The sequence below is a fragment of the Balaenoptera borealis genome, assembly GCF_965194805.1.
Source record: "Balaenoptera borealis genome assembly, chromosome: X".
NCBI classification, from domain to species: Eukaryota; Metazoa; Chordata; class Mammalia; order Artiodactyla; family Balaenopteridae; genus Balaenoptera; species Balaenoptera borealis.
The window spans coordinates 27,282,184-27,303,994 of record NC_138881.1 but is presented as its reverse complement, the minus strand read 5'-3'; the positions used below and the strand labels follow the sequence as shown (position 1 = coordinate 27,303,994).

General features: G+C 39.6%; 1 protein-coding gene across 7 annotated transcripts in view; it reads left to right on the top strand.

The window, feature by feature from the left end:
• TAB3 (TGF-beta activated kinase 1 (MAP3K7) binding protein 3) overlaps positions 1-21,811 on the top strand; it is a 117,301-nt gene that overhangs the window by 70,188 nt on the left and 25,302 nt on the right. For 6 of the 7 annotated variants that reach the window (XR_014239758.1, XM_082378154.1, XM_082378153.1 and 3 more), the window contains 3 exons: positions 14,398-14,589; positions 19,299-20,760; positions 21,643-21,803. Coding sequence is in view for 6 of the 7 variants with exons in the window: in XM_082378154.1 (XP_082234280.1) it covers positions 14,488-14,589; positions 19,299-20,760; positions 21,643-21,803 (1,725 nt within the window). In the remaining variant the exon portion in view is untranslated. The remainder of the gene's footprint in view (positions 1-14,397; positions 14,590-19,298; positions 20,761-21,642; positions 21,804-21,811) is intronic. The other variant, XM_082378156.1, reaches the window with a different exon arrangement.

Genomic DNA, 21,811 nt, shown 5'->3' with positions numbered 1-21,811 from the left:
TGTGCCAGTACCATATTGTTTTGATTACTGTAGCTTTGTAGTATAGTCTGAAGTCAGGGAGTCTGATTCCTCCAGCTCCGTTTTTTTTCCCTCAAGACTGCTTTGGCTATTTGGGGTCTTTTGTGTCTCCATACAAATTTTAAGATTTTTTGTTCTAGTTCTGTAAAAAATGCCATTGGTAATTTGATGGGGATTACATCGAATCTGTAGATTGCTTTGGGTAGTGTACTCATTTTCACAATATTGATTCTTCCAATCTGAGAACATGGCATATCTCTCCATCTGTTGGTATCATCTTTAATTTCTTTCATCAGTGTCTTATAGTTTTCTGCATACAGGTCTTTTGTTTCCCTAGGTAGGTTTATTCCTAGGTATTTTATTCTTTTTGTTGCAATGGTAAATGGGAGTGTTTCCTTAATTTCTTTTTCAGAATTTTCATCATTAGTGTATAGGAATGCAAGAGATTTCTGTGCATTAATTTTGTATCCTGCTACTTTACCAAATTCATTGATTAGCTCTAGTAGCTTTCTGGTAGCATCTTTGGGATTCTCTATGTATAGTATCATGTCATCTGCAAACAGTGACAGTTTTACTTCTTTTCCAATTTGTATTCCTTTTATTTCTTCTTCTTCTCTGATTGCCGTGGCTAGGACTTCCAAAACTGTGTTGAATAATACTGGTGAGAGTGGACATCCTTGTCTTGTTCCTGGTCTTAGAGGAAATGCTTTCAGTTTTTCACCATTGAGAATGATGTTTGCTGTGGGTTTGTCGTATATGGCCTTTATTATGTTGAGGTAGGTTCCCTCTATGCCCACTTTCTGCAGAGTTTTTATCATAGATGGGTGTTGAATTTTGTCAAAAGCTTACTGCATCTATTGATATGATCATATGGTTTTATTCTTCATTTTGTTAATATGGTATATCACATTGATTGATTTGTGTATATTGAAGAATCCTTGCATCCCTGGGATAAATCCCACTTAATCATGGTGTGTGATCCTTTTAATGTGTTGTTGGATTCTGTTTGCTAGTATTTTGTTGTGGATTTTTGTGTCTATATTCATCAGTGATATTGGGCTGTAATTTTCTTTTTTTGTAGTATCTTTCTCTGGTTTTGGTATCAGGGTGATGGTGGCCTCATAGAATGAGTTTGGGAGTGTTCCTTCCTCTGCAGTTGTTTGGAAGAGTTTGAGAAGGATGGATGTTAGCTCTTCTCTAAATGTTTGATAGAATTCACCTGTGAAGCCATCTTGTCCTGGAGTTTTGTTTGTTGGAAGATTTTTAATCACATTTTCAATTTCATTACTTGATTGGTCTGTTCATATTTTCTATTTCTTCCTGGTTCAGTCTTTGAAGGTTATACCTTTCTAAGAATTTGTCCATTTCTTCCAGGTTGTCCATTTTATTGGCATAGAGTTACTTGTAGTAGTCTCTTAGGATGCTTTGTATTTCTGTGGTGTCTGTTGTAACTTCTCCTTTTTCATTTCTAATTTTATTGATTTGAGTCCTCTCCCTCTTTTTCTTGATGAGTCTGGCTAATGGTTTATCAATTTTGTTTATCTTCTCAAAGAACCAGCTTTTAGTTTTATTGATCTTTGCTGTTGTTTTCTTTGTTTCTGTTTCATTTATTTCTTCTCTGATCTTTATGATTTCTTTCCTTCTACTAACTTTGGGTTTTGTTCTTCTTTCTCTAGTTCCTTTTGGTGTAAGGTTAGATTGTTTATTTGAGATGTTCGTTGTTTCTTGAGGTAGGCTTGTACTGCTATAAACTTCCCTCTTAGAACTGCTTTTGCTGCATCCCATAGGTTTTGGATCATCGTGTTTTCATTGTCATTTTTCTCCAGGTATTTTTTGATTTCCTCTTTGATTTGTTCAGTGATCTCTTGGTTTTTTAGTAACGTATTGTTTAGCCTCCATATGTTTGTGTTTCTTACATTTTATTCCGTGTAATTGATTTCTAATCTCACTGCGTGTGGTCAGAAAATATTTTTGATATGATTTCAGTTTTCTTAAATTTACTGAGGCTTGATTTGTGACCCAAGACGTGATCTATCCTGGAGAATGTTCCGTGCACACTTGAAAAGAAAGCATAATCTGCTGTTTTGGAGTGGAATGTCCTATAAATATCAATTAGATCTATCTGGTCTGTTGTGTCATTTAAAGCTTGTGTTCCCTTATTAATTTTCTGTTTGGATGATCTGTCCGTTGGTGTAAGTGAGGTGTTAAAGTCCCCCAGTATTATTGTGTTACTGTCAATTTCCTCTTTTATAGCTGTTAGCAGTTGCCTTATGTATTGAGGTGCTCCTGTGTTGGGTGCATATATATTTATAATTGTTATATCTTCTTTTTGGATTGAGCCCTTGATCATTATGTAGTGTCCTTCCTTGTCCTTGTAACATTCTTTATTTTAAGATTTATTTTATCTGATATGAGTATTGCTACTCCAGCTTTCTTTTGATTTCCATTTGCATGGAATATCTTTTTCCATCCCCTCACTTTCAATCTGTATGTGCCCGTAGGTCTGAAGTGGTTCTCTTGTAGACAGCATATATATGGGTCTTGTTTTTGTATCCATTCAGCCAGTCTGTGTCTTTTGGTTGGAGCATTTAATCCATTCACGTTTAAGGTAATTATCGATATGTATGTTCCTATTACCATTTTCTTAATTGTTATGGGTTTGTGTTTTAGGTCCTTTTCTTCTCTTGTGTCTCCCACTTAGAGAAGTTCCTTTAGCATTTGCTGTGGTGCTGAATTCTCTTAGCTTTTGCTTGTCTTTAAACTTTTGATTTCTCCATCGAATGGTTATGAGATCCTTGCAGGGTATAGTAATCTTGGTTGTAGGTTCTTCCCTTTCATCACTTTAAATATGTCATGCCACTCTCTTCTGGCTTGCAGAGTTTCTGCTGAGAAATCAGCTGTTAACCTTATGGGAATTCCCCTGTATGTTATTTGTCGGTTTTCCCTTTTTGCTTTCAGTAAATTTTCTTTGTCTTTAATTTTTGCCCATTTGATTACTATGTGTCTCGGCATGATTCTCCTCGGGTTTATCCTGTATGGGACTCTCTGCACTTCCTGGACTTGGGTGTCTATTTTCTTTCCCATGTTAGGGAAGTATTCGACTATAATCTCTTCAAATATTTTCTCGGGTCCTTTTTCTCTCACTTCTCCTTCTGGGACCCCTATAATGTGAGTGTTGTTGCGTTTAATGTTGTCCCAGAGGTCTCTTAGGCTGTCTTCATTTCTTTTCATTCTTTTTTCTTTATTCTGTTCCTTGGCAGTGAATTCCACCATTCTGTTTTCCAGGTCACTTACCCATTCGTCTGCCTCAGTTATTCTGCTATTGATTCCTTCTAGTGTATTTTTTATTTCAGGTATTGTATTGTTCATCTCTGTTTGTTCTTTAATTCTTCTCGGTCTTTGTTAAACAGTTCTTGCATCTTGCAACGTTTCTTGCCTCCATTCTTTTTCCGAGGTCCTGGATCATCTTTACTATCTTTATTGTGAATTCTTTTTCTGGAAGGTTGCCTATCTCCATTTAGTTGTTTTTCTGGGGTTTTATCTTGTTCCTTCATCTGGTACATAGCCCTCTGCCTTTTCATCTTGTCTATCTTGCTGTGAATGTGGTTTTTGTTCCACAGGCTGCAGGATTGTAGTTCTTCTTGCTTCTGCTGTCTGCCCTCTGGTGGGTGAGGCTATCTAAAAGGCTTGTGCAAGTTTCCTGATGGGAGGGACTGGTGGTAGGTAGAGCTCAGTAAATCTTTAATTCACATGTCTGCTGATGGGTGGGGCTGGGTTCCCTCCCTGTTGGTTGTTTGGCCTGAGGCGACCCAACACTGGAGCCTACTGGGCTCTTTGGTGCGGCTAATAACAGACTCTGGGAGGGTTCATGCCAAGGAGTACTTCCCAGAACTTCTGCTGCCAGTATCCTTGTCCTCACGGTGAGACACAGCCACCCCCCGCCTCTGCGGGAGACCCTCTGACACTAGCAGGTATGTCTGGTTCAGTCTCCCCTGGGGTCACTGCTCCTTCCCCTGGGTCCCGATGCACACACTGCTTTATGTGTGCCATCCAAGAGTGGAGTCTCTGTTTCCCCCAGTCTTGTTGAAGTCCTGCAGTCAAATCCCACTAGCCTTCAAAGGCTGATTCTGTAGGAATTCCTCCTCCTGTTGCCGGACCCCCAGGTTGGGAAGCCTTATGTGGAGCTCAGAACCTTCACTCCAGTGGGTAGAGTTCTGTGGTATAAGTGTTCTCTAGTTTGTGAGTCACCCACCCAGCAGTTATGGGATTTGATTTTATTGTGATTGCACACCTCCTACCATCTCACTGTGGCTTCTCCTTTGTCTTTGGATGTGGGGTATCTTTTCTGGTGAGTGCCAGTGTCTTCCTGTCAATGATTGTTCAGCAGTTAGTTGTGATTCTGGTGCTCTCGCAAGAGGGAGTGAGAGCACGTCCTTCTACTCTGCCATCTTGAACCAATCCCCCCAGGTTTTGTTTGTTCTTCTATTTCTAATTCTTTTAGGTGGTAGGTTAGGTTGTTTATTTGAGATTTTTCTTGTTTTTTGAGGAAGGCCTGTATCCCTATGAACTTCCCTTAGGAACTGCTTTTGCTGTATCCCAAAGATTTTGTATGATTGTGTTTTTATTGTCATTTGTCTCAAGGTATTTTTTAATTTTGTTTTTCATTTCGTCATTGACTCACTGGTTTTTGTTTTTGGTATTTTTTAATTAATTTATTTATTTTTGGCTGTGTTGGGTCTTCGTTGCTGTGCGCAGGCTTTCTCTAGTTGCAGCAAGTGGGGGCTACTCTTTGTTGCGGTGTGCAGGCTTCTCATTGCGGTGGCTTCTCTTTGTTGCAGAGCACGGGCTCTAGGCGTGTGGCTTCAGTAGTTGCGGTGTGTGGGCTCAGTAGTTGTGGCTCGCGGGCTTTAGACGCAGGTTCAGTAGTTGTGGTGCACGGGCTTAGTTGCTCTGCAGCATGTGGAATCTTCCCAGACCAGGGATCAAATCCGTGTCCCCTGCATTGGCAGGCAGATTCTTAACCACTGCACCATCAGGGAAGTCCCGACTCATTGGTTTTTTTAGTAGCATGTTGTTTAGTCTCCATGTAGTCTTTTTTTGGTCATTTCTTCTCTTACGGTTTTTTTCTAGTTTCATGCCATTGTGGTCAGAGAAGATGCTTGAAGTAATTTCTATACTCTTAACTTTGTTGAGGTTAGTTTTGTGCTCTGGTATGTGCCCAGTCCTAGAGAATGTTCCATGTGCACTTGAAAAGAATGTGTATTCTGTTTTTTTGGATGTAATGTCCTGAAAATATCAATTAAGTCTAACTGTTGTATCATTTAGGACCTCTGTCGCCTTATTGATTTTTCTGTCTAGAAGACGTGTCCATTGATATGAGTGGGGTGTTAAAGTCTCCTACTATTATTGTATTCCCTTCAATTTCTCCATTTATGTTTGTTAGTATTTGTTTTATGTGTTTGGGTGCTCCTATATTAGGTGCATATATGTTCACGAGTGTAAGATCCTCTTCTTTTGTTGATCCTTTTATCATTATGTAGTATCCTTCTTTATCTTTCTTTATGGCCTTTGTTTTCAAGTTTATTTTGTCTGATATGAGTATTGTGACTCCTGCTTTCTTGTCATTTCCGTTTGCATGAAATATTTTTCTTCATCCCCTCACTTTCAATCTCTGTGTCCTTTGCCCTAAGGTGGATCTCTTATAGGCAGCATATTGTAGGCTGCTGTTTTTTTTATCCAGTCTGCCACCCTGTGTCTTTTGATTGGAGCATTCAGTCCTTTGACATTTAAGGTAATTATTGATACATATGTGTTTATTGCCATTTTAACCCTTGTTTTCCAGTGCATTCTATGTTTCTTCTTTGTTCCTTTCTTTTTCTTTCTGTTTTTCTTTTTGTGGTTTGATTTTTTGCTTGTGTTCTCTTCTTTTTGGTTTTTGTGAATCTACTGCATGTTTTTGATTTGTGGTTGCCCTGTTTTTCAGGTATGTTAATCCCTTCCTATATCTGCTTCTTTTCGACTGATAGTCATATAAGCTCAAACACATTCTAAGAAAAAAAAAAGAATCTACATTTTTTAACTCTCTTTCCCCACATTTTATGATTCTGATGTCCTTTTTTACATCTTCATGTTTACCCTTTTGCCGTTCTTTCTGTTTATCAACACTTTCACAAATAGGTTTTTTTTCCCCTTTTTGATCTGTATACTGGCTTATTTAAGTAATTTAGTTTCCAATTGTGATTTACTCCTTCGTAATATCTTCTTGCTTCTTTTCTATTCAGAGAAGACCTTTCATTATTTCTTTTAGGATAGGTTTAGTATTGCTGTATTCTTTTGGTTTTTGCTTGTCTGAGAAATTCTTTATCTCACCTCTTATTGTAAATGATAATCTTGGTGGGTAGAGTATTCTAGGTTGCAGATTTTTCTCTTTCAAGACTTTGAATATATTTTGCCACTCCCTTCTGGCCTGCATTGTTTCTGTAGAGAAATCAGCTGATAGCCTTATGGGGGTTCCCTTGTAATTGACTCTTTATTGTTCTCTTGCTGCCTTTAGAATCCTCTCTTGAACTTTGGCCATCTTTATTACAATATGTCTTGGTGTAGGTTTGTTTGGGTTCATCTTGTTTGAGAACCTCTGTGCTTCCTATAGCTGGATATCTGGTTCCTTCTTTAGGTTTGGGAAGTTTTCAGCCATAATTTCTTCACATACATTTTCAATCCCCTTTTCTCTTTCTTCTCCTTTTGGAATCCCTATTATGCTTAGATTGGCATGTTTATGTTATCCCATAGGTCTCTTATATTGTTTTCTTTTTTTTCATTTGGCTTTCTGTGTGCTGTTTTGATTAATTTCCATTCTTCTATCTTCTAGATCGCTTATTCTTTCTCCTGCATTATTCATTCTGCTATTCGTTGCTTTTAGTTCAGCTTTTGTCTTGGCAGATGAATTTTCTAATTTTTCTTGGCTCCTTCTTATAGTTTCTAGGTCCTTTTTACAGTAATCTGCATTTCTGTTGATAGCCTTTCTTAATTCCTTTGGTATTTTTCTTACCTGTTTTTTTGAACTCAGTGTCTATTAGACTGAAGAGGACTGTTTCATTGTTTGTTCTTTCAGGGGAATTCTCTTGGTCTTTTAACTGGGAGTAGTTCCTCTGCTTCTTCATTTTGCTTATATTTCTCTTACTCTATGAGTTTAGGAGAACAATTATCTACTGTAGTTTTGGAGGTCTATTTATATGTGGCAGTATCCCCGTGAAGCTTGTGTGGGTTTAATATTTTTTTGGCGTGAGGGCTGCTTTTGCTTTGGATGCTTGCTGTCTCTTTCCTCAGTATGTGCTAGCTGTTATTCCCTTGATGGGGGTGTGAAGGTGAGTGGCCTGCGCATGCTCCCAGGAATTGCGGGGACAGTGGTTGGTGTCTGCTCACGGAATTTTCGGTAGTGGCAGCAATCAGCACCCACCTCTGGAGTCTGATGTGGCAGCGGTGGCTCGTGCCCACCCCAAAGCTTGTGCAGGCAGTGCCCTATTGCCTGAGAGTACACACGGAGAAAGAAGCTCCTATGGTGGTCCTGCCCCTTTCCTTGCGTGCCCCCCAACAATAGCACCTTGCCTCTGTGGCAGGCCCAGTCTTTTTCCCATACTCCCTTGGTTGTGGCATATCACACCCTAGCCCTCTCAGGCTGTCTCCACACAGCCAACCTGAGTGCTCTCCCCAGGTCTGACCTCTGAACTGCGAGCCTCAGCACCCAGCCCCCGCCTGCCCCAGTGTACGAGCATCTCAGGCTGGGGAGTGCTGGGTGTTGGCACTGACCGTCTTTGCAGGTCTCACTCCGCTTTGCCTTCTGCAAACTGGTTTCTCCGCTCTCTTCTGAGGCTCCAAAGCTCCGCCTCTGTCCCAGATGATCTTCCCGCCAGTGAGGGGACTTCCCAATGTTTGGAAACATTTCCTCTTTCACAGCTCCCTCCCAGGGGCTCAGGATCCCTCCTGATTCCTTTCTCTCTCTCTTTTGTTTTTTTTCTTTTTTAGTTTTGTCCTACTCAGTTACATGGAGATTTTCTTGTCCTTTTGGAAGTCTGAGGTCTTCTGCCAGAGTTCAGTAGATGTTCTGTGATAATCGTTCTGCACGTAGATGTATTTTTGATGTATTTTTGGGAGAAGGTGAGATCCACGTCCTACTCCTCCGCCCATCTTGATCTGATCCCATCTTTTCATAATTTTCACGTTTCTAGATGTGGCCTTTTCTTTTTCTCTTAGAGAAGGCCCTTTAATGTTTCTTGTAAAGCTGGTTTGGTAGTACTGAACTCTTTTTTAGCTTTTGCTTGTCTGTAAAACTTTTGATCTCTCCATCAAACGTGAATGAGAGGCTTGCCGAGTAGAGTATTCTTGGTTGTAGGTTTTTCCCTTTCGTCACTTTAAATACATCATGCCACTTGCTTTTGGCCTGCAGAGTTTCTGCTGAAAAAACAGCTAATAGCTTTATTGGAGTTCCCTTGAATGTAACTTCTTGCTTTTTCCATGCTGCTTTTAATATTCTATCCTTGTCTTTGATTTTTGCCAGTTTAATTACATTGTGTCTTGGTGTGACCTCTGTGGGTTCATCCAGTTTGGGACTCTTTGCTTCCTGGATCTGGATATCTATTTCCTTTCCCAGGTTAGGGAAGTTTTCAGCTGTTATGTCTTCAAATATGTTCTCTGCCCCTTTTCCTCTGTCTTATCCTTCTGGGACCTTTATAATACGAATGTTAGTATGCTTCATGATATCTTAGAAGTCCCTTAAACTGTTGTCATTTCGTTTTATTCTTTTTTTTTTTTTAATCTGTTCAGCTCAGTGATTTCCACTGCTCTGTCTTCTGGCTCGCTGATCCATTCCTCTGTATCATTTAGTCTACTATTGATTTCTTCTAGTGTATTTTTCATTTCAGTTACTGTAGTCTTCATTTCTGTTAGTGGTTCTTTATGTATTCTAACTCTTTGTTAAACTTCTCACTGTGTTCATCCATTCTTCTCCCGATTCTTTGATTAACTTTATGGTCAGTACCTTGAACTCTTTATCAGGTAGATGGTTTATTTCCACTTCATTTAGTTTTTCTTCTGGGGTTTTATCTTGTTCCTTTGATTGGAACATGTTGCTCTGTTGACTGCCATTTTTATTTCTATGTATCTGGTAGGTTGGTTATGTTTCCCAACCTTGGAGAAGTGGCCTTTTGTAGGAGACATCCTAAGTGTTCCAGCATTGCACTCCCCTCTGGTTACCAGAGTTATTATTCTCTAGGGGTGTGGGCTGTGTGGGTCCTTCTGTTGTGGCAGGCTGACTATGTCATTTTGCTAGGTGTGGCTGGCTCCTGGTCTGGTTGGGCACCAGGTCCTGCTTTGTGCAGTGGTTGCCAGCTGCTGGTTGGGTGGGCCGGGTCATGAGGCAACTGGCTACAGAATCCCAGGTGTCCTAGGGCTAGTGCTGGCTTACTGGTGGGCAGACCCATGTTCAGGGGTGGGTAGTTGTGGGGCCGGGGTTCCCAGATCTAGTGTCAGCCTGCTGGTAAGTAGGGCCGGTTCTTGACTCGACTGGCTGCGGGTTCTGTGGTGTCCAAAGCTGGTGCTGGCCCACTGGTGAGTGGGGCTGGATCCCAGTGGGGCTGGCTGAGGGGCTCAAGTTGTCTCAGAGCTGTTGTTGACCTGCTGGTGGGTGGGGAAGGGGCCTAGTGGGTCCTGTGGCTACTGCTGCTCTGTTGGTAGGTGGGGCTGCATCCCCACCTGGTTAGTTGCTTGGCCTGAGGCATCCCAGTACTGGTGCAGGGATTGTGTGGGATCCTGTGGCTCATAAACTAGATGGAGGATTCCAAAGTGATGCTTGCCAACAACAGTGTCTATAAGATAGAACAAGCTCCCCAAAATGACTGCCACCAGTGTCTGTGTCCCCAGGGTGAGTGCCAATTGCCTCCTGCCTCTCTGGGAGACTCTTCAAGGTCAGCAGGTGGGTCTGACCCAGGCTCCTTTCAAATTACTGTTTCTGCCCTGGTTTCTGGAGCGTGTGAGATTTTGTGTGTGCCCTTAAGAGTGGAGTCTCTGTTTCCCACTGCCCTTGGTTCTCCGGAAGGAAAGCCCTGCTGGCCTTCAAAGCCAAATGTTCTGGTGGCTCGTCTTCCCAGTGCAGGATGCCAGGGCTGGGAAGCCCCATGTGGAGTTCAGACCCCTTGCTCCTTGGGGAGAATCTCTGCAGTTGTAATTCTCCTCCTATATGTGGGTTGCCCACCTGGGGGTTTGGGTCTTGAGTATACTGCAACTCTACCTCTTCTACTCATCTTGTTGTGGTTCTTTCTTTATATCTTTAGTTGTAGATCTTTTCTGGTAGATTCGTGACTTTCTTATCAATAGTTGCTCTGTAAATAGTTGTAATTTTGGTGTGCCCATGAGAGGAGGTGAGCTCAGGGCCTTCCTACTCTGCCATCTTGTTGTAAGTCCTTTCCCTTTGTGCTTTTGTAACTTGCTCCCTCTCTCTGTGCGCATGTGTGTGTGTGCATGTTTGTATATATGCACATATATACATACATTTGATTTTTTTTCCTGAACCATTTGAAAGTAAAGTTGCCCTTTACTCCTAAATGCTTCATTGCCTAATTCCTAAAAATAGGAATATTCTCGTATATAACCACAGCACAATTACCAAGTCAGTAAATTTATTAAATTCAATAAATTTAACGTTGGTAGAATACTTTTCCTAATGTACCATCCACATTTCAATTTTGTCAATTGATCCATTCATTTCTTTATAACATTTTCTCCATTTAGTATAGAATCCAGTCTGAGATCAGTCATTAGATTTAGTTGTCATGGTTCTAGTATCTCCTTTAATCTTTGATTTTTCTAGGCTTTGTCTTTTATGACATTGGCATTTTTTTAAGATGACATTTTCACCTTCCCACTCCCGGCTTTTTATTTTTAATAGAACATTTCCCATTTTGGTTTTGTCTTTTTTCATGAATAGTTTCAGATTACGTATTCCTAACTGGAATATTATAAAGTGATATATTCTTCTCATGGTATCACATCTGGAGGTGTGCGCTGTCCATCTGTCCCTCATTGGTGATGTTAATTTTGATTATCCAAGATGTTGTTTGATTTATGCACTACATAGTTAAATTTTCCCTTGCAGCTAATAAGCAGTTCTCTGGGGAGACACTTTAAGACCATTAATATAGCCTAACTTCATCCAAATTTCCCCCTAGATTTAGCATCCATTGATGATTCTTTACTGAAGTAGTCTGTACTGTGATGGCTGCAAAATGATGATTTTTCCAGCTGCAGCACTTCCTGCACACATTTACCAGTTGGATTCCACTAAGCAAAAGCCCTCCCTTCGCCTTTATTTGTGTTTGTGTGTATTTATTTATTATTGGGCTAAGGACTCATGGGTTCCGCTTTTCTACAGGCCTATAATTCATTACTGTCCTTAATTGTTTTGGTGCTCAAATTGTCACAGATTTGGTCAGTGGGAGCCTCTTCAAGCTGACTTTCAGGTCCTTGTAACAAGCTCCCATCATTCTTTGAGTACGTCCACACTCTCTGGCATAACACATTCTAGGTGGAGCTACAGTTCTACATGTGAGACCTTCAGATACACAGGTGGCTCCAGTATAGTGTGTTTGGTGCTCCTGTGAGGATAAGCACAGCCTGCTCTGGAAGCATAGTGGAGGGTCCTTTAGCCCAGAGTAGGTGGAGGAGAGTTACGGCAGCCGGACTAAGTTGGGGGGTGGTGGTGACTGTCAGTGGAAGCCTCCTTAGAGGAGGACGTGCCACCAATACTGACATGTACGGTATCAATATGGCTCGGAGAAGCAGTGGGAGGGAGGAAGATAGAAAAGTATCTCAGGCAGATGGATGATCATGGGCTAATGCCCTGAGAGGAGGCAGTGTGGGACATCCATGCACAGGATCACACATAGCTCTGTTTGGTTGAGATTAGAAAACAGATACTCTGGCTGTAATGTGGGGGAAGGCAAGACCTGAGGTGGGAAGAGCAGCAGGAAGTTGCTGGTATAATGTTGATGAGAACAATATTCAGACATGCCCTGAATAATAGTAACTAATGCTTCCTGACTTATTACTGTTTGCCTTTTAAATTTTACTACAACCCTACAATTACTTCCATTTTAAATATGAAGCTTCAAAGGCTTAAACGTTGAGTATCTTTCCTAGATGCTACTAAATGGCAGAACCAGGGTGCACACCATCACCCATTTGTTTTAATCTTCTTGTTTAGTTGGTTGTGCAAGAATGGGAAGTCAAGGAGCACACTCTGGTTTCTGGTTTTGTTAACTGAGTGAATAGTAGTAACATTCATAGAGAGAACACGGTGTTTGGGGAAGGATTGTGGCAAGGAGTTCCCTTTTGTACATATTGACTAATGTCTTTGGGTTTATCCAGATGGTGCTGTGTGTAGGCAGTAGACTCTATGTGTCTGGAGTCTTAAGAGAGAGCATGCATGGTGCTTAATAGTAATTTGGGAATCATCAGCCTTTAAATGTTTTTGAAACCTTAGTAGTGGACGTCATCACTGAGCACAAGGATGTAGAATGAGAAGAGGAGGCGGCTTAGGGCCCAAACCAGGCAAACATTAATGTGACAAGAGAGGTGGGAAGAAACCAGGCTAGTGTGATGTCATAGAGGCTGAAAAAAGGAAGGAATGATCTGTAGTGTCAGATGCTGCAAAGGTCAAGGGGCATAGGAACCAGAAGATAAATCCTCTGAATTTAGCAGCAGAGCGATGATGAAGAGAGTATTTCAGTGGAACAGTGATTTGAGCCAGATTAGAGCAGACTAAGGAATGCATTGCAGGGAGCAGAATTGTATACGGAGGCCAGAAAGCCTATATATGTATGTGCGTATTGCAAGTTATCTTTATTCTTTTCCCATATTTTGATTTTTCTTTAGATTCACTAGATATCCTCCATGTTGATGTTGGAAGTCACTAAAGCAGTCCCTAATAGCTATTTTTACCTGTGGTTAGGCAGAGTCTTATCCATAGGGGCTTTGTTGCCACCTTGTAGACACAAAGAGTGTAATTACTCTTGACAGTCTTGGCTTAGAAGGAAGAAAAGAGAGAGCTCGATGCCCAGTAAAAGTCAAGAGATTGCATGCAAAATGATATTCCCTGCTTATAATGAAAGTCAAATTTGAGATTACATGGTATTTATTTTTTAATTATATACTTAATTATAAAGCAGCGAAAGTAATTCAGTATTTTCCTGCAGCATTTTAAGGTTTTAAAATATTCTCTGTAGTTCTGTACATTGCCCCAGGTAATGGTATTATTTAAAGTTTCAGGGCCTGTTTGCAAGAAACGGATTTGGTGTGGGATGACCCCCCCCTTGTTGTGTGTGGTTTAGACTTGCATCTTAAAATCATGATTTCCGTGCATCTTATGAAGATGCAGGTGTTTACTTCTCAGTCTTAAAAATATTTTACCATCTCATGAGTGATCACAGCAGAAATATGAGATTATATGGTATATACACTGTACATTTTTTCCCCTTATAAAAATGGGAGCGATAGATTAAAAAATGGGTCAGTTAATTGATCCTTGATGGTACCACTTGATTTATGATTTCATTATTACTTCACTAGCTGCCTTTATTTACATGGGTGCTTAACTTGACTAATACCAGTGAGATTGGGGGTCACTTGCCTCTACTCAAACTGTGCCCCCAAATCCTGGCATCTTTGCACCTGTGCCAGTTGCACCAGAACTAGGTGAAACCTTAGCTAGGCAAGTCTGGCTACTGATGGACCACCAGCATCATCTTTGAAAACAAAGGATTCTGCATTTCCATTTTTGTTTGCCCAGTAGTTTCATTTAGACATTGGGTTTGCTTTACTCAGACTTCAAATTCAAGCCTTTTGGCTTCAGAGTAGAGGGAGAATGTAAGGCAAACAGGACATGTGTGGTTTGTGGTGTTATTATCAATTCCTGTTGCCTGATTTTATTACTTCAGACATCAAAATGATTATCCCACTTTAGAGGAGTGATGTGATGGCCCTTAGGAAAACATGAGTGATTATACATAAGTAGGATTTCTCAAGACTTAGAAAAATATGGTTGCCAAATAATAATACTCTGTATTTTTAATCTGGCTGCTGCTTTTTTCATTTTTGAAGCATTAAAATGGAACTGAAGGTTTGGGAATTTTGTTGTTGTTGTTTTTAAACCAGTGATTAAGCTATATATTACATCAGAAAAATCTTTGGCTAAGTAGAATTTGTCCATTTTCCAACTTTAGAATTTGGTATACTTATTTTAGATTGCTCATTTTAATGTATTGATGGTTTCTATTTGAATAAAGTGAAATATGTAATTAAATTTAACCATACTTTAATTTCTTTTAATAGAAAATGACTGCAGTATTGGAAGATCATTACTATTGGAAGACCGATTAGCATCCATTTCATAAGAGAAGCTTGACCACCATTTGCTCTGGCATGGCGCAAAACAGTCCACAGCTTGATATGCAGGTTCTCCATGACCTCCGACAACGTTTCCCTGAGATTCCGGAGGGTGTGGTGTCTCAGTGCATGTTACAGGTAGATTACCCACCAATGATAGTGATATTAAGTTACAGTTTTCCTTATTAGAGGTGACTTTGTGTTGTAGTGACTAGAACTCAGTTAAGTTTTCTTGTTTATGTTGGGGGAACATTTAGAGCAGGATTTCTCAACCTTGGCACTGTCGACATTTTGGGCTGGATGTATTGTTTGTTGTGGGGTCTGCCTTGTGCATTGTAGGATGTTTATTAGCATCCCTGGCTTCCACCCACTAAATGCCATTAGTATCCCTGCAGTTGTGACAACCAAAAATGTCTCCATGGGAGACAAAATCTCCATGTTCCATGGGAGGCACAGTCTCCCCCATTGAGAACCAGTGATTTAGAGAAAAGAATAAAGGCATGTAGCAAAAAGAAAGATTCTTCATGCATTTCACTTCTTAAATTTTGGGGGTTGTGTCATCAGTCCCCAAATCCTTAGAATTGAATTCTGAATTTCAAATTTATCATTATAATTTCTTAAACTGTATACTTTTTTAGCCTATTTTTTAAAGTTTTTAGAAAGTTCCCTCCCTTTCTTACTGTTTTTCTAGTTAGTAAATGCTTACTAATATCTAATTTTAAGTGGAAGACTACTTTCTTTAGTTTAATCACATTACTTTTGTCTTGTTGTCTTCTATTGAAATAAATCTTTCATCTCTGATAGAACGTGTCTTCCCACTTAAGGGGCCACAGAGAAATAGGCCTAACACTTCCCCTGTTGAGTTTTGCATCATCCTTCACAGAATCGCAGTGTGTTTTGGGTTACAGCACTTCCCTAGTTGGTTGACTTTTGGGAGCAGTATTTCTATCGTGCCCACTGGACTTCCTTACACAATCAGTTCAAACTCTATGTTACTGCATAATATGCAAGCTCTCCCTTACAGTGTGAGCTGCTCAGGATATAATGTAAACCTATATATAGTTGAGGTTAATTGCAAATAGAGACTCATAGATCAGTGGTGGTAACAGAGGTGCTTCCTTTGTTTGCAAGCCCTTCTACTAGGTCTCGTTTTTGTGTTATAGCTTGTCTTTATTTTTTCTAACATAACATTTCCAGTCTGAATCTCCACTCTTTACTTTAGCCCCATTTTGGTCTCTGGTAGAGCAAAGGTACTTCCCACTGGAGTGAAACCCTTCTAGTTTAAACCAACTTCCTAGCAGTTACCTTCCTAACTTATTCTAGGGCCCCACCTTGTTTTTTTAACTTAATTTTATTTAGCCCTTTATTTTTTCAAGGCTTATTGTCTTCGTTTTACTAAATTGAAAGAATGGAACTTTAAATTCAACTCAGTGAACATTTGTTGATAACTTACATTGTCCTAAGTCTTTTACTTTTTTGTTCCTTTGGGATTAATATTGTTTATCAGTATGGACACTTATCACCTGCTGGCTCTGGAAAGTTTCTCTTTTTGCATTAAAATATATAAGACTCAGTAGTTTGCCTTTTTTTCCCCTTTTTAAAAAAAATTTATTTATTTATTTATTTATTTATTTTTATGTATGTATGTATGTATGGCTGTGTTGGGTCTTCGTTTCTGTGCGAGGGCTTTCTCTAGTTGCGGCGAGCGGGGGCCACTCTTCATCGCGGTGCGTGGGCCTCTCACTATCGCGGCCTCTCTTGTTGCAGAGCAGAGGCTCCAGACGCGCAGGGTCAGTAATTGTGGCTCACGGGCCTAGTTGCTCTGCGGCATGTGGGATCCTCCCAGACCAGGGCTCGAACCCGTGTCCCCTGCATTGGCAGGCAGATTCTCAACCACTGCACCACCAGGGAAGCCCCTTTTTTTCCTTTTAATTGAAGTATAGTTGATTTACAATGTTGTGTTAGTTTCAGGTGTACAGCAAAGTGATTCAGTTATACATAGACATATATCCATTCTTTTTCAGATTCTTTTCCATTATAGGTTATTACAAGATTTTGAATACAGTATAGTTCCCTGTGCTATACAGTAGGTCCTTGTTTATCTATTTATCCCAAACTCTTTATTTATCCCTCCCTCCCTCTCCAGTAGTTTGCATTTAATACACAAGCTTTAAAGCCTCTCTCTAGGTTGTCATCCCCCAGTTTAGGACCAGTTTTTAGGGATATGATGCTTTATTGGCTCAGTCCTTTCATGAGTGTTCACATATGTCTTCTTAAAACTTCTGACCTCTTTATCCAGCTAAACAATTTTTATTTCTTTCTTCTTCATATTTACTGTTTGATAAATTTTTTATCCTTTTTTTTTTCTTTTTAAGACATTTAGCAGGTCAGATATGACATTTGAATCTATTGTGGTGGTATTTTTAAAATACTTCCATAAAGATAATACTTAAATATCTTGTATTTGTGTCTTTAAATTTTTCTTCCTAAGAAAATGTACTCAGCTTGTCACTGTAGACATACATTTGAATAGGCTGACAACTCCAACTTTGCATCATTTAAATTTGTATCTTTTTTGTGGCAGTACTGAATTAGGCAACCTAATTCAACGTAGAAAACATGAAATTTTAGTATAATTAATAAAAATGTCAAATAGTAAAGTGTTACTGCTTAGGTTTCTAGTTTTTGTTCTCCTTTTAATCCATAGGTTTATTAAAAAACTTGAAGGAGCTAATAATCTTTTTTTTTTTTCCCCTTCAGATATCTGTCAGTGACACTGTCTTGTTGGCAATCAATTTGAATCCTTTGGCTCCAAATTTGCTTAGTATCTAGCAATATCTGTCTTCTATCTTAATATCTATCTTCCTTCCCTTCATCAGCATGGTTTCAAGCAGGATAAGAAAAAGCCCAAACTTAACTTGTTTTCTTATATTTCAACAATTACTTTTTTCTTTGGCTCAGAAAGTATTTTAAAAAGTATTTGAATTTTTGTATCAAAAGTTTTATATAAGGAGGGCTTCCCTGGTGGCACAGTGGTTGGGAGTCTGCCTGCCAATGCAGGGGACACGGGTTCGAGCCCTGGTCTGGGAAGATCCCACATGCCGCGGAGCAACTAGGCCCGTGAGCCACAACTACCGAGCCTGCGTGTCTGGAGCCTGTGCTCCGCAACAAGAGAGGCCGCGACAAGTGAGAGGCCCGCGCACCGCGATGAAGAGTGGCCCCCGCTCCCCGCGACTGGAGAAGGCCCTCGCACAGAAACGAAGACCCAACACAACCAAAAATAAATAAATAAATAAGCCTACACCTTTAAAAAAAAAAAGTTTTATATAAGGAGAAGGATAAAAGTTATTGTGGAGTTTTTGATAAAGCCAATTCTTTGAATTTCTGAGAATTCATTTTACAAAGGTTTGCTTGACTGAATTTTCTTTTACTTCCTAAAGTTTCAGTATAGTAATGTACTTTTGGCCTAACATCCTGTCCCTTGAAATTACTGTGTTATAGTAGAAAGAGCACTGGGAGTCAGAAGACCAAGAATCTAGAACTGGCTCTCCAGTTAACTAGTTAAGCGCTTGTTGTCAAGTCATGTAACTTCCCAGGCGTCTCTTTGCTCATCTGTAAATGAGTTGAGTTGGAGTAGATGGGAACCCTAAGAGTTCTCTCAGCTCTAAAATTAAAACATTTGATGTCCTGTTTTACATTTAGCTTTATTTGGTTCTCAGCAGAAGTGAAGTGTTTGCTTTCATTTTTATATAAAATGTACTTTTCCCTAGAATATAGTTATATGTGTATATGTGCGTATCGGTATATATATTTATGAAATACGGAGAAGATCATGATAATTGAGAAACTTCAATAGATTATCTCAAAGGCAATGAATAATTGTGTTTTAGGCCAATAAAATAGTTCTGAATTCTGTATTTTAATGGAAAACTATCTTATAGTACCTTAAAATTTTCAAAAGAGGAAACCTTTTATTAGTTTGATTACTGTCAGTTGGAACATCTAAAATGTCAGTTTGCTGTTTACCATCTTTGTGTGTGTATATAATTCAAAAAATTGAAATCTTTAAAAGATTTTGGAAGTGTACCAAGCTACGTTTGAGCAGGTAAAAACTTTTGAGACTGGGGGAGTGTGAATGAATTTCATTAAGGCAGTCAAGACCTGGTTTTGTGTTAAATTACCATAACTTGGCAAAGTCATGGGAGCATAATTCAAAAAGTGGTTTTGTTTTTATACTGATATCTTTTTTTAACTTAATCTTTCATAATGAAACAGACAGTTGAAGTTAGATAGGGTTAACTTTGGTTAAAGGAAAAGTAAAGGCTGCTTTAGAATTTTTGTTGTTTTGAGTCTTTAGGAATTTTATTATAACTTCTTTCTGTTTGGGGTTTCATTACCTTTTGAAAACTAACGCATGGTTATTTTCATGTTTATCAGTTTAAATATTAATGATGGATATTACTTATATATTACAGCAAGTGTGGTGAATCCAAGATTAGCCCAGCATTTTAATTTGTTGAGATGCAACAAGTGTAAGATGAGTCCTGGATTTGGAGTCAGAAAAGTTGGGGTTGAGTCACAATGTTCATTAGTAGGTACTTTACATTTCTGTAGCAGTAGCAGTAGCGGTAGTACTAGTTACGTGAGCTAAATGTCTGTAAAATAATATGGATTGTTTGGGATCTCCTTTTCAGGGTCGATGACCATAAAGCTTTTTGTGTTTAAAATACTGTTCTCTACTTATTCTATGACAATTATATTTACATAATTCTGTGGCAAAGCTTGACTTCCCACTATTAGGATTTGTCCATTTTGCCAATGTTATTTTTACCATTTCTTCCCCCTAGAACAACAACAATCTTGAAGCCTGTTGCCGAGCACTTTCCCAGGAGAGTAGCAAATACTTATATATGGAATACCACAGTCCAGATGACAACAGGATGAATAGAAATCGCCTTTTGCATATTAACCTGGGTATTCATTCTCCTAGTAGCTACCACCCAGGAGATGGAGTGCAACTTAACGGTGGCCGAACACTGGTACATAGCTCAAGTGATGGACATATTGATCCACAGCATGCAGCAGGCAAACAGCTGATATGTTTAGTTCAGGAACCACACTCAGCTCCAGCTGTTGTCGCTGCTACTCCCAACTACAATCCATTTTTTATGAATGAACAGAACAGAAGTGCAGCTACTCCTCCTTCACAGCCACCTCAACAGCCATCTTCCATTCAAACAGGAATGACTCCATCTGCTATGCAAGGGCCTTCACCACCACCACCGCCACCTCCTTCATACATGCACATACCTCGGTATAGTACAAATCCAATTACTGTTACAGTGTCCCAGAACCTCCCTTCTGGACAGACTGTACCAAGAGCTTTACAAATTCTTCCACAAATTCCAAGCAATCTTTATGGGTCTCCTGGTTCTATCTATATTAGACAGACATCTCAGAGTTCATCAGGAAGACAAACTCCTCAGAGTACGCCATGGCAGTCCTCACCACAGGGCCCAGTGCCTCATTATAGCCAGCGTCCTTTACCTGTTTATCCACATCAACAGAACTATCAACCTTCTCAGTATTCTCCCAAACAACAGCAGATCCCTCAACCTGCTTACCATTCGCCACCACCTTCTCAGTGTCCTTCACCCTTCAGCTCTCCACAGCATCAAGTACAACCATCCCAGCTGGGCCACCCTAGTTCCCATGTCTTCATGCCACCGAGTCCTTCAACTACTCCACCCCATCCATATCAACAAGGACCTCCTAGCTATCAGAAACAGGGAAGTCATTCAGTAGCCTATCTCCCATATACACCATCTAGCTTACCCAAAGGATCCATGAAGAAGATAGAAATTACAGTTGAACCCTCTCAGAGATCTGGGACAGCAATTAATAGGAGTCCTTCACCTATCAGTAATCAGCCGTCTCCACGGAATCAGCACTCATTGTACACAGCCAGCACGCCACCTTCAAGTTCTCCTTCAAGAGGGATATCCAGTCAACCAAAACCTCCATTTAGTGTCAATCCTGTGTATATTACATATACACAGCCAACTGGACCTTCTTGCGCTCCATCACCGTCTCCTCGGATGATACCAAACCCAACTACAGTTTTTAAAATTACTGTAGGCCGAGCAACAACTGAAAATCTTTTAAATTTAGTGGACCAAGAAGAACGTTCTGCAGCCCCAGAACCTATTCAGCCCATTTCAGTGATACCAGGCTCTGGGGGAGAAAAGGGAAGCCATAAATATCAGAGAAGTTCTAGTTCTGGATCAGATGACTATGCCTATACACAAGGTAATTTTACCCCTTTTTTGAAATTTAATCTTTGTGGTGAGGTGGCAATCTCCTATTCAAAATAAAATAATTTATATTAGCTGTTTAATTTTAATTAAATATTTAGTATTTATTAAATATTGGGCACTAGCATTGCTATTAAGAATAGGGTTAGTGCTTCAGAATCATCTACAGACTTTGCTTTAAAATATAAAAATATAGGCATGATAATAGTGACCTAAAAGACTTCTTTTTTAGGAAGAACATTCATTGGGAGAAAAATATAAACAAGTGAAATCAATACTGTCAAAAATACAAACTACAGAGTGGGAAAAAAAGATTCATAGAGGGTGGAGTAAAGTTTACCAAGGTGAAAAATTTGAATATTTTCTAAGAGGATGGCCTGAAGGGTGTAATATTTATAAGTAATATATATTTACAAAAAGTGGGATTGGTAATGAAGAACATTATTGGATTAGTTCACAGTGGACCTAACTAAATATAAGGAGAATAGAGTATTTTAAAAGTTTGTTTCAAGATATGTGATAATTTAGTATTCTTTCAGTATATAAGAAGGGAAGTAATTATGATTGTAATTCAATATGCCTGGTTTTGAGCCTGTTTAAAACGCACACAGGTATAGTTAAAGAGAATCTTGGGGAAATGAAGGACAGTAGAACAAGAGGAATGTGTAGATGGTGTCATTTTGGCAGAAGTTACAAGAGCTAAATTAAAGCAGATTTGAAGGCAGAATAGCATTAGAAAGACATGAGAGTAAATGTCACCTGAAGTTGAATGACAGGGTTCTTTACAGGTATTTCATACATTAGCAATGCATGTAGAAATTTCCCAGTCACTTGTTCAATGTTACTTTCTGCAATGACTTTATCTGTAATGCTATAGCCTTGCTGTTACATCAGCGAGCAAGGATGGAGAGGTTAGCAAAGCAATTGAAACTTGAGAAAGAGGAGCTAGAGCAATTGAAGGCTGAAGTTAACAGTATGGAGCATGACCTGATGCAGAGACGGCTCAGAAGGGTCAGCTGCACCACTGCGATCCCAAGGGTAAGTAC